The sequence below is a fragment of the Amyelois transitella genome, chromosome 2 (genome assembly GCF_032362555.1).
Source record: "Amyelois transitella isolate CPQ chromosome 2, ilAmyTran1.1, whole genome shotgun sequence".
Lineage (NCBI taxonomy): Eukaryota > Metazoa > Arthropoda > Insecta > Lepidoptera > Pyralidae > Amyelois > Amyelois transitella.
In genome coordinates, this window is record NC_083505.1 from 11,543,620 (window position 1) to 11,557,041 (window position 13,422).

The 13,422-nt window shown below is 36.3% G+C and overlaps 2 protein-coding genes across 4 annotated transcripts in view; one reads left to right on the forward strand and one right to left on the reverse strand.

The window, feature by feature from the left end:
• Positions 1-648: 648 nt before the first annotated feature.
• LOC106143633 (cytochrome b-c1 complex subunit Rieske, mitochondrial) lies at positions 649-3,213 on the forward strand. Its single transcript, XM_013345762.2, has 4 exons — positions 649-971; positions 1,052-1,204; positions 2,096-2,273; positions 2,774-3,213. Exons 1-4 carry the CDS (start codon positions 767-769, stop codon positions 3,057-3,059), a joined length of 822 nt encoding a protein of 273 aa, XP_013201216.1. The 5' UTR covers positions 649-766; the 3' UTR covers positions 3,060-3,213.
• A 2,121-nt stretch (positions 3,214-5,334) lies between these two features.
• The window catches only part of LOC106128974 (protein spire), a 150,345-nt gene continuing 142,257 nt past the window's right edge, over positions 5,335-13,422 (reverse strand). For all 3 annotated transcript variants that reach the window (XM_013327375.2, XM_060945481.1, XM_060945475.1), the window contains exons 11-17: positions 12,396-12,507; positions 11,916-12,060; positions 11,121-11,267; positions 10,457-10,558; positions 9,660-9,797; positions 8,886-9,097; positions 5,335-7,944 (exon numbers count right to left, since the gene is read on the reverse strand). In XM_013327375.2, coding sequence (XP_013182829.2) covers positions 7,746-7,944; positions 8,886-9,097; positions 9,660-9,797; positions 10,457-10,558; positions 11,121-11,267; positions 11,916-12,060; positions 12,396-12,507 — 1,055 coding nt within the window. In that variant the 3' untranslated portion in view covers positions 5,335-7,745. The remainder of the gene's footprint in view (positions 7,945-8,885; positions 9,098-9,659; positions 9,798-10,456; positions 10,559-11,120; positions 11,268-11,915; positions 12,061-12,395; positions 12,508-13,422) is intronic.

Genomic DNA, 13,422 nt, shown 5'->3' on the forward strand with positions numbered 1-13,422 from the left:
GACAGAATTAACTAAGATTACGCACAGCTTAATACATTCATTCTGCATTTCATTTGGTCGGTAAGAAACGCCTGATCGAAATTAGCTTATACAATACGAATCACACACACAGGTTACAAAAAACAGCGTTACCTTAGTAACGAGTGGTATGCCCCCGCACAGTAACGCCCTGTATCTTCCAGTTGCATGCGCACGTGTTGTACTTTGTTTTGTCTTTTGTCGTTTGGAATAATTTTATATTTTGATAATTTTGTAATTTATTTGAACGTACTTACTTCGTAATTTTTGTACATTTTATATCATGATCACTCCAATCAAGAGTGTACGACTGCGATAAATGTATGTATGTTTATACTTACATGATGTAGTTAACACAATAATGTATATAATAAAATACAAAATCATCGAGTACATCGAGTAATTTTAAAAATAATTTGTTAATGATACAAACATACCGCATGATAGGCCTTCCTACACTTACGCAGCCTTGAGAATACTAATTCATCATCATAATTAAAACTTGTGAATCTTAACTTTACCCACGCTTACAACAGATTTTATTGTGTTTAAAACTCTAAAGACTGTAAGAATATTTACTACACATGGCAATACTGAAATCTGTGACATTTCAGTTCATTAAGATCATTCGTTCTATAACTTCAATTCAATTTGTTTGGTTGACGTTTCTTTCATCCGTCGTAGAATTTGCCACTCGCATTAAGCGAGATATAGCAATTTTATTGCGTTTTTCTACAAGTGCATCAAAATGACTTCTGTTGCAAGGGCGGGGCATCTAGCTCCTTATTTCAAAGCATCTACTACGGTAGTCGGCAATGGCTTAAAGCCAGCCGTGGTGGTCGCAACGCCAGTCGACAAGTTGGTGACCCAACCCCTGCCTAAAACTACTACTGTGCAGACTTTGTACGGAGCCCTGCCTATTCAGGGTCTGAGACCTACTTCTAAGAGTTCAGGTTAGTATTTAGTGAAATATGATCAATAAAAGTTATGCATTCAGTAAAGATATTGTTACATAACAAGTTGTCATTTTCAGGCACTTTTCAACCTGCCCAGGTCCGGTTTGCGCACACGGATATTTCATACCCTGATTTTACCCCCTACCGCCGTAAGGAGGTCCAGGACCCTACTGTTAGAAGCAACGAGAGTGCTGATCAACGCCATTCATTTACATACCTAATTGCTGGAGGTTAGTTAATGTTGTTGTCTTATTTTTATTTGTTCTTGTTAGAAATAAGTTATATTTATTTCTGTAGGTGGTTTATATTTTTTGGTATACCCTAGTGTAAAATGCATAGACTCCAGGGTGTAAGGTCAGAAAAAAATTTATGCCAATAGTCTGTTGATAAAATGCCAATAGTTTTTGTCACCAAAGACCATACCAATACTGTGTTACAGTAATTGCATAAATTATATCAAATATCATTCTATTGATATTTTCAAAACCATATGGTTTTGAATTGGAAAGACTAAGACTTCCATGTCAAAGACAAGAATTCCAAGTCAAGTCTAAATTGTCAATAAATAGATTATTATTTACAGACTTGTCTTAGAATCTTGATTTCCTATTAACTAAACCAGACTAGAGCTTAACCAGGGGTCAGTTGTGAGTACTATTCATAATTTTAGTTAAATGATCTAATATTTTAGTAATACATTGTATGCATATATACTCAAATGTGTGACCAGCGCAGCAAGAACAGGTTTTCAAAAGCATTTTTATCGCGGAATCCTTTATAAATATAGATTGATGTGAAATCTAATGTATTAAAAAAATTCCTTGCCATTGGATAATGTACCTTGGTGAAAGAATTTTTGAAATCCATCCAATGGGTTATGAGTTTATTTGTTACAAACATGAAAACCTTTTTTCTTTATTATTCATGTGGTTAAACTTTATTTGAGATCATCTTTTAGGGATGCTTTTTTGATTTTACTAGCAACCTGACACTATTTGAATCTCATATCCGTCATCAAGCCTTCTAGCCAAATCCATCATATTTGGCTTCCAAGTTTTTTGAGCCTTGATTTTGTCTACACCATAACAGATCTCACACTATGTATATGTAATATTTTACAGCTGGTGGTGTCGCTGGTGCCTATGCTGCTAAATCTGTTGTCACCCAGTTCGTGTCATCCATGTCAGCTGCTGCCGATGTCTTGGCCTTGGCTAAAATTGAAATCAAGATGTCCGATATTCCTGAGGGTAAATCGATGACATTCAAGTGGAGAGGCAAACCTCTGTTTGTCCGCCATAGGTATGATTAATACTTGCCTTTGTGAATAACAACTTAATATTATTTTGGGGTTGTTTTTACCAAAACCTTGAAAATTATTGACCCTATTATGATGTCCAGTGAACTTAAAATTATATCATGTTTCGAAATCTTCTGTCAATTAAATAATGTGTAATTAATCATTTACGTCAGAGTTAAATGTAGGGTTGAACTCCAATGGACGTCCTCAGGATAAAATCTACAACCATAATGTTTTTTCAGATTCAGTTTATTGGTTAAGGTTAGATTGGTCACATTAGAATGGTCATGTTGTATTATTGGGTATCCCAACCAAGAGTTTTTACATTTAAACTGTGATAAAAGTAGATTTTGTTGTAGATTTTCAGATACTTAAAAATAGGTGAAATACAAAGATGTTTTTTACTTATCCTATGAAAACACTACTTTTTCAGGAATGAATGGTTTGTCTTTTTTTCATAGCATAAAATGTATTTGACTAATTCATTACCCATCTCACCCAGAACCGATAACGAAATCTCGACCGAGAAGGCGGTCCCAGTTGATTCCCTGCGCGACCCCGAGAGTGACGACCAGCGCACACAAGACCCCAAATGGCTTGTCGTCATCGGAGTATGCACCCACCTTGGTTGCGTACCCATCGCCAACGCAGGTGACTTCGGAGGATACTATTGCCCATGCCACGGATCCCATTACGACGCCTCTGGCCGCATCCGCAAAGGACCCGCTCCCCTCAATCTAGAAGTGCCCCCGCACAGCTTCGGAGAGGGCGTACTCGTCGTAGGTTAAAACGAACGACCGTATTTATTACCACTGGCAACACTAATCCGAAACGTCAAATCAGTTTGGCATTAGTGTGGCCAGATTAGAAAATTTATTTATCGTTAAGGATAACCATCCTATTGTTCATCAATAGAATCAATAAATGTGATTTAAATTAGAATGTCATTTTTATTTCGTTCCATCAGTGGTTTTGTTTTATGTTATAGTAGAAATAAATTTTTCAATTGCAAGTTTTGAAGGCTATTTTATTTTTAATATAATAATTACTTTCTGACGACGTAAATTTTACAAAACTTTTGAGATAGAACCTAATATCCTATAACGAGGGCAACATTGAAAAGATAGGGAATAGAGTAGTAGGAATAAATTAAACTAAAACCTCTTAGGTGTATGATTTGCTATATTATTTTAAACTACTTAAATTCAAGATTCGAAATTTAGAAATAGTAAAAATCAAAGTAGGTAATTTAAATTTGACTTTTTGTTGAGTAAAAAGTAAAATAAGAGGTTACGCGGGAACATTTTCATGCAACCGGGACTAAAGCCAGGAGGAAGAGAATTGGGTGTCAAAAAGTTTGTTTCCTCTGTTTGTTCAGCGGAGGGAGCTCAAATGCAGTGTACATCGTCTCTGGTCATGAATCATGAATTTATTCAAATGAGTCAGGCCTGAACGAGGCCTATCAGTATTTTCTAAACATTTGGCTCTGTCTACCCCACAAGGGATATAGACGTGATTATATGTATGTATTTTATTTGTCCACCCACATACCTCACACGACCGACGTTTGATACAAAGCCGTCTTGTGTAATTAATAATTTGCATTGATAAGGTTATTTTTCTCAAACTTTGTTTACATTACTACTAAATAAAACGACAAGGGAACGATTTTCAATGATTTTATTTTCGTTATTTTTATTTTCTTTTCATGTATGCTTTAGATAATCTACATAACATCTAATATAGACTACAATAATTTACACACATTTACAAAAAGTTAAACTTAACTGGGATTCGATATCTTCAATTTTTTTTTGTGAATTTTAAATAGATGCCAGAGTAATCATAATGTTTTGAACAAGTACAGTCAGAAATAAAATTGTTAGGCCCAATTCGTTTTATTGCTATTGAAAGTGAAAACTTATGATATGCAAATATTATGTTAACAGTAACTTATCTAATGAACGGAGGGAATAATAAGCATTTGATCTCCACCAGAAATTATTTAAATTCAACGAAGATTTTTTTTCATAATAAACTTATAACTAATTAGGAATTAATGACAATGAATCTTAAGTTTATTTACAAAGAAACAAGGGGAAGTAGTTATATATTTGGCAAATGACTGATAGAATCGTAACACATCTCCAATCAAATCAGAAACAATCAGACTTGGCTGGACCTGGCACTTCTGACACAGAATTTATTTTTTGATATTTGTATTTCAAAATAATTTTAATATAATTGTATAAAAACTTAATTTTTGTTTTCAAACTACAAAAAATGAACACATTGTTACAAATTTATATCTTCACTTTTTTTTTACAAAACAAATTGTCATAAATAAGTTAATAGAAAAAACAATTATCAGGTATATTACGTACAGATTGTTGCCAGTTACACAAGTGTTCATAAACGCTAACAAAAAAAAATAACTATAATGGATAATGGATTGTGAGTCAAGTAGTGCCGGTCATATAAAGTACACGCCGATTTTGATTTTCATCGAGTACCTAATCAAGTTTAATAAGTACACAAACGCTGCCAAAATAAATACAAAGTACTTACTTAGTTGTAACTTATTTCAATGAGTGTAGTGTGAAAGATATTTATTCTTTTCAATATTGAATTTGGGATAGATATTTTCTGTGATTTAATTTCCGAATATAATCTCAGAATAAGTTTCAATCGCAAATATAGATTCTAATTTTTAAACTTTAATTTTAAATGTGATCTAATGAAAAAAACTTATTCTCACACTACACGCTTAAAATTATTCTCATTAAAAAATAAACAAATATTTTTCAATAAAAAATCAGATTTCTTCCCTTATATTTTTGTTGAAAAATATCTAAGTGAGTAGGTGCTTAGTTACTAAATCAAAATAATATTTTTTTTTATTTTTTAGAGTTTTCAATAATATCTACTGTCGATCATAAAAAAACTCATGCATGCATTTGAACTGTAAGTAAATCTGCTTAAAATGTATGGCACAGGTTCTTATCTGTAAATTGGCTGACTAACGGAAATTAATGCCATTTTATTATTAAAAAAAAGAAAGAAAATAATGAATAAAGGTACTTGTCACACTTTTGCTGAGATTTCGTTTTTATTAATATGATTTATAAATAAGTGCAATTTAGTATGCATCATTATATTACAATGATGTTAAGTAATTCTTGGAAATATTTTATGTAAATCTATAACAAAATATGGAGAGGGGTATACTTACTACACGATTGAAATTGTACAGTTAAATACAGAATCTACTCGGAATATAAGTTTAACATTTAATATATAATTTTTCTTTATACAGTAACATTCATAGCTCATCATTGTTCTTGAACACAGATATTTTGATTCACATTCAAATTGTAGACATATTAAAACATTCTTTCATTCGGAAAAATATAAATACATTTATTACAACACCAGACAAAATATTATTTAATTTAGTCGACTTCGTGGAATATATCATTAAATTTACATATAATTTTAAATAGTGTGAGTATCTCTTGAATATGAATAGGTATCGTATATTTACTTAATTATTGTAAACAAAAATGTTTTGTGCGAATTACAAAAAATAAAATATAATCAATATGTAGGTATTATCATAGGAAAAGATTGAACAAGATTGAATTACATAATCGTGGTTTCTTTAAAGTCTATTCATCATCATAATTTTAAAAAATCCTCATAAATTAACAGTTACCTTAAAAGAAGCATTAAAAATAACAAAATATATTTTAGAAAATTTTGTTACATTTATTTTCATATCTGTTCCTACGACGATTTGCGGGTACACCTAGAATTCGCGTCTGTCAAAGGTCGTTGGGTATTGTCAAAAGTTAATTTGTCTACATTAAAAAGGCTCTTTTCACAGCTCGTCACTGACACAAATACTCATAGGAGCGTATTAACACTGCGTTTTCCTTTACAGCAGTCAACACTCACCTTATATACATATTTATTTTTCTTTAATAACTCAATGTAACTCAAACACGGTATCTGCATTAACTGCGTACATTAAAGATGCGGTGTTAAGATGCTCTTACAAAAATGGCTATTCTCTGTGCTGATGACTTTACTATAAGTCGGTATGGTCCACAAAAAAGAAAAGACACAACATAGATTCTACACAACCTCGGAAGCTCTCATTATAATATAACGATTGTTCAGTACATTGTACCTTGTTCTAATTATTCAGATCTACTTTTCCCTAGGTAAAATGCAATTTATCATCTGGGTTATATAGTTGGTTTGTTTGTAATATCTTTATTGCATAGAAATTTACACAGTAATAAGAAAATAGTAAGTACATCATAGTATTATCATTATTATACCTACTCATTGAGCGAGACTGTACTTCGTAAAATTTTACGTTGATTCGTTTTAATTTATATTATAATTAGGGATTTTAACAATTGCGAATGTCATTAAAATGTCCTTTTTTATGCAAGCCTGTGTTTCTGTGGCTATTGTTTAATTTATTTTAAAATGCTCTATTTTTGGTGAAATTTTAAATTTAATAATTTTGTGGATTCAAATATGCTTTTTAAATGTGCAAAAAGATGTATGGCAAGGAAAAGGCTAAGGTATTACCTAGTCTAAAATATTGACTAAGGTTGTATATCATCTCAAACCGAGACATTTTTCTGAGCGGAAATTTCGTGAGCTTTTGCATTATAATTAGTGATGTGTTGCATTTGTTTACGGTAACTTAATGCAATAGGTAATTCGACCACACATCACGTTAACCCAGACAAAGTCTCTATGTTGTGTCAATATGTAGGCCGGGGCGCCAAAAAGAAATGTACCAATCGTGTGTCGAAACCTTCAGTTGAATAGTTTTTGATTTCTTAGTTTTTCATTTGGTAAGTATTCTTTTAGAGTTATGTAAGAAGAGCCGCCTGGTCCTTCGTACGCAAGATTTTAGTCTCCAACCGACTACCGACAGGCCGTTTTGAGATCGTGTTCTTACACGAGTGACATCGGTGATATTATTTTTGCCGGATGTAGATATTGAAAATTCTCTTTGATGGCACGGCACCTTACTGCATGCTGTATATATAATGTGTTGAATCCTATAATTCAGATCCGACTTCAATATCGTGTGCAGTAGGGACTGCCTGCTACATTCGTAAATGCAATAAACAACACCTATTAATTTGCGCCGCTCTCTTTGCGAAGAGGCTAAGTAAGTATTGTTAGTACTACGAAATATCAAAAAACATTCTTGAGACACTAAGTAAGAGGTATTTCAAGAAATCTGATGGCCAACTAGCACTAAAGCGCACGCCGTCGTGTAGTCTAGAGCACGTGGTACGCGATGACATCAAATAGTGGCACTGCGACTTGTTATAAACCCATTAGAGCACCAAAATGAAAAAAACCTATTCATCCAAGATTCGACACTTACCAGTACATTTAATTCCAACAGATTTTACAGCCAGACACATATAGTTATCACGTTAACAGTCAGCCGTGTACACGGGCGCGAGGTCGAGCGTCAGAGTGCGCAGCGCGCGGTCGCGGGAGGCGGAGCGCGCGGCGCGGGACGACTTGATGATCTGCAGCACCATGGCCTTGCAGTCGTGGCACACCGCCATCTGCACGCCGCGCAGCCGCTCCGCCGCCGACGCGCCGGTCGCGCTGCGGCCGTAGCGCGCTCTACAATTAATTAGCGACCGAATTGTAAGTGTGCTTGCATGAAGTGAGTTATGAATGTGGATGAAGCGAAGGAATACATACATACATATGGTCACGTCTATATCCCTTGCGGGCCACGTTCAGCTATTTGGCTTAATGATAGAATTGGGATTCAACTAGTGACAGGTTGCTGGCCCATCGCCTAAAAAAGAATCCCAAGTTTGTAAGCCTATCCCTTAGTCGCCTTTTACGACATCCATAGGAAACAGATGGAGTGGTCCTATTCTTTTTTGTATTGGTGCCGGGAACCACACGGCCTTATGCAGCGAAGGAAGTATGCAGTGATCGTGGCAAGTGGAAAGAGGTGGTCTCTGCCTACCCCTCCGGGAAAGAGGCGTGATTTTATGTATGGTACGTATGTATGTTATAAGTGTGCAGAGGGAAGTTAGACTTATTGTTCTCAAAAAGTTAACAGTCTTTTTATCCTAGAACTTTCTGGTACGGGAAAGTGCGCGACTGAACGGGTGGACATATTCAGATTGTCCGAGAAGCCGAGCGCCGATACGCCGCAGACTATTCGTCAACTACATATCACAGACACTAACTTATGTTCTTACTGGGAGGGAAAACATCGTGAAGCAAGGGTACCAGCAAAGGTTGCAGAGATCAGATTGGGGTCGCTTCATGTAAAAACCTGAGTCACCCAATCTAGGATCCATGACCAAAAGGCATACCCCAGGCTCCTCTCTAGAATGGTGAGGATGCAACCGAGACAAAATCAAGAGGAAGAAGAATGTAAGGTAGGAAGGGCAGGCTGAAAAGATCATGGAGACAAAGTGGAGAGAGAACAGTCGGAAGGCGGAACCCGTGCCCCGAAACGCTTCTATAGAGGGAGTAACCATGAACACACAGAGATGAGAGAGAGAGAGAGACGAAAATAACATATCAGTCACGCCAGTTACCTCCGATCGAGCGTGGAAGGCGGCGTCGCCAAGTGGCCGACAGGCATGCTCTCCGGGCCGGCGGGCGGCACGCTGAGCTCCGCGAAGCCCAGCGCCGAGCCGCCGCGCGAGCCGGGCGCCGAGCGCGCCGCCGGCCCGCCCGCAGCGGGAGCGCCGCGCCGGCCCGCCGCCGGGCTGCTCGGCGCGCTGCCCACGCTGTTCTCTACCATGCTCTGCGAGGAATAAATACACATAACAACATACATACATACATATGGTCACGTCTATGTCCCTCGCGGGGTAGACAGAGCCAACAAGAGCGAAAAGACTGAATGGCCACGTTCAGCTGTTTGGCTTAATGGTAAAATTGAGATTCACAGAATAGTGATAGGTTGCTAGCCCATCGTCTAAAAAAGAATACCAAGTTTGTAAGCCTATCCCTTAGTCGCCTTTTACGACATCCATGGGAAAGGAGTGGTCCTATTCTTTTTTGTATTGGTGCCGGGAACCACACGGCACAACAACTTTTGAAGAAATAGTTCAACCTCCAATCGATATCCTCCATTTTTAAAGTCGGATAAATTTCTAAAACCTTGACCCAAGTGCAGGAGAAATGGGAGGCCTTGCTCAGCAAAATAGATACACACAGACTAAAAAAGTATTAAACAGTATAATTAAAAAAAAAACAAAAGAGTTAAGATACACGCAGTAACTCAAATAACACATTCAAAGTTCTTGATAAGTACCTTACTATACCTAAACACTAGTCCTGGTAGCCACTTTGGAAAAACTCACCGTATGCTCCGGAGACACGAGCCTCGACATGAGACTCCTGGGGAAGGAGGACTGCGCCTCGTCCTCCGGCGACGGCAGCAGCGACGGGCTCAGCAACACGACTGGCACGTGCGCGAAGTGCTCCGTCGGAATGCGCATCTGGGACAACATTACACTTTGATGATATGATGATATGATTGAAATAAAATGGGGGGTGAAAGCATAATATTTGAAATCCTACATAAAATTAAATTTGATGTAATATCCAGTTAGAGTAAAGCTGTTGTTACTGGTAATAAAATGGGGGGTGAAAGCATAATATTTGAATCCCACATAAAATTAAATTTGATGTAATATCCAGTTAGAGTAAAGCTGTTGTTACTGGTAATAAAATGGGGGGTGAAAGCACAATATTTGAATCCTACATAAAATTAAATTTGATGTAATATCCAGTTAGAGTAAAGCTGTTGTTACTGGTAATAAAATGGGGGGTGAAAGCATAATATTTAAATCCTACATAAAATTAAATTTGATGTAATATCCAGTTAGAGTAAAGCTGTTGTTACTGGTAATAAAATGGGGGGTGAAAGCATAATATTTAAATCCTACATAAAATTAAATTTGATGTAATATCCAGTTAGAGTAAAGCTGTTGTTACTGGTAATAAAATGGGGGGTGAAAGCATAATATTTGAATCCGACATAAAATTAAATTTGATGTAATATCCAGTTAGAGTAAAGTTGTTACTGGTTGTTTCATATTTATCAAAACGAGTAAGATAGGCAGTTAATACAACAAAATCTAGCAAAATAACTTACCTTTGAACAACACTTTTGACAGACAGTCTTTTTGCACAATTTACATTTCTGACCCCAAGGGCCGAATATTCCGAATCTCGTCTTCAAACATAGGAAGCATACCTGAAAAATATTAAACAATGAAAATAAATTCCATAAATTACTTTACTGATACGAAAATCTGCATTTTTATAGACAGAATAAAAGTCATAATAACTTCTTCCTAAATAAAGTAAACCCCTGTTCAGGACTAACTGCTGTTGACTTTACAAAAAACAATAAAATCAGACTATTTACCACTACTGAAGTCACTTCTCTTCAATATACGAAAAACAAGTCCCAGCCGGATACCGTAGAAAGAATTCCCTATTACTCACCCCCTCCTTCTCCTCCCCTCCTCCTTCAGGTCTTCATTGACCCTGCATTCCACAGGCATCACCTCCAAATCCACCTTGGTGAGCCCAAACCATATGTGGGCGATCTAATCCAGGGTGAGTGAAAAGTTGTCAAACATTATTTCTATATAATCTTCTACTCACCAGTCTCTTCTCCAATACTTCTTAGACCCTGCCTTTGACCGGCAGCACCTGCAAATCCGCCTTGGTGAACACCGACCTTATATAGACGGCCTGTTCAGGAGTGTGGGACAACCAGTCATACGTTGTCTCTTCAATCTTTTACTCACCCGTCTCTTCTCCACGTCTTCTTTGACCCTGCCTTCCACCGGCAGAACTTCTAACTCCGCCTTGGTGAGCACCGACCTGATGTGGACAATCTCCTCCAGGGTGAGAGACAACCGGTCATCGGACATTATGGCGTCCTGCCATTGTTTCTGGAACAACAATGTTTCGGTCAATGCTGTCATATAAAGACATTTTCAATTAGCTAATGGCAGATTTTCTAAGAAAAAATATATACCTTGATTCTTGCTGGGGAATTCCACCAAATAACGATGTTAAGAATGATGTGATTATAGTTAGCTGGCAGATGGTCCATAAAAGCGTTTGTGTACACTTTAATGAATATATCACTATTAGAATTGTTTCCCATACATGCAAAATGTACTTGTGAATGTTTTGTTTGAAAGTTTGAATTAAAATCTACTGGACTGACAACACGTACTACTAATAATATATGTAACAAAAAATTTAGGACTTAATACTAAAGTATAACACTGAATCTATTCCCCAAAATGATTACTGTTGGATCTAACTAGCACTACTTACAATATTACCCACAAACAACTACTTTTAATGTCTAAGATTTTATACAAACGTTCAAGAATAAATTAAATTGCGATTTAATTTCACTGATAAAGTAAAAAAATCATTGTGCCAAGAAAACTTAAACACGTTTGTCTAAAAACTTAAAATAAGTCTTAAACAACAGACCAACAGATTAGTCAAACAATATATTCATCGCTCTTCTTTTTATGAATATTCCATAATTCCTCCGCCGATCTAAACTACGTTCTACTCACATGCGAGCCGTTGGGACTGCCACTAACCGACTTGATGAGCTCCTCCTGCAAGGAACTCCTGGACCAGGAGAGCTCTCCTAGTTGGGCGTCGGCGTCGCTGCTCGCGAGAGACGCTGCGCCGGCGCAGGACGCGCGGGAGCCTGGCCTGGAGATGAATAATTAATTTTAATTAAATGATTAATTAAATAGGCCATAAAGTGGGTATATTGTGTACAATCTATTAGTAATTGGCGTATTTATAAATTTAGTTAGTATATTGTTTTCGTTATATTTGTATTTTAGCAGACGTCGCCACCAAACTTGATGAAGGTATGAATGATGTGATATGGTCAGGTACCAACTCACTAATCGTGTACACATTGGTCAAAAGGAAACCTAACCTGTGGTTAGACCTATTTTTGTTATAATTGAAATGTCCTATGACTATTTTTATTGTATCGTAATTCTATCTTTATTCGGACCTTTGTCCGACGATCATACCTTGAGTGTGGCAACGAATGAGCGCCATCGGTGGGTGGGCAGGCTGCGTGCGTGACCGTGTGCCTTCTCATGGAAGCGCGCCGGGATGGGCACTGGGTGGCTAGGTCGTAAGCTGAAAATATTGAGGACAATGAAACACTACGACAAGTAAAAGTTGTAATAATACGTAAGCACATTGAATGAGATGAGTTTGAAAACAAAAGTGATTTGATTTCTAGAATCTATGTTATTTTGGTATTACGCGTGTTTAATGTTAACAGTGCTGAAATTTCAATTTTTACGTTCTTTATTACGTAAAAGATTATTATGACAATGATTCCTATATACATATTGCATGATAAATGGTATTTTTAAAAGATTCAAAAGACGAAAAAAGAACAACGAAATACAACATTTCTATTTTATCTACATCTAAATGAAGCAAAATTTATAACATTTTATTATATTTAGGGACATCGGAACAAGAATTTCCAAATTTCTTAACTTGTTTCAAAAACATACGTGATTGTTAGAAATGTGAAGAGCTTTGGTGAAGAAACACAACTGACACCTGTGAATCGTTAAGGTGTTTTAAATATTAATCGTAAAGGTGACTTGTGAAATACTTAGAATCCAGTGAAAGTCAAACTCTAAAATAAGTGCAACTATTATTCAGAAAAAGTTCCTGTGCCTAGCAAGTCGTATAAATTCTTTGCAAAGGTTCAGGTAACTTATGGTTCGTATTTAACAAACTTGTAACCTTACAAAAGAAAACTTTTTCTTACACATTTACATACAGTAGGTACTAAGTTAGGAAAATATAAAAATATCGACTCCGACCTCCGTAGCATCAGAGCTAAGGTATCACCGGGAAAAAGGACATAACCAAAAAGAATTATTTGATGTCGCCAGCCTCAGAATAGGTAAATTTTCAAGGTATTATAATTAATTACAGACAAGATAACATGACGTAACTAAAATTTGTGAGATGATAAGCCAAACAGATCTAAAATTAAAACAGAGCAACGCAAAACATGACATCATGCTG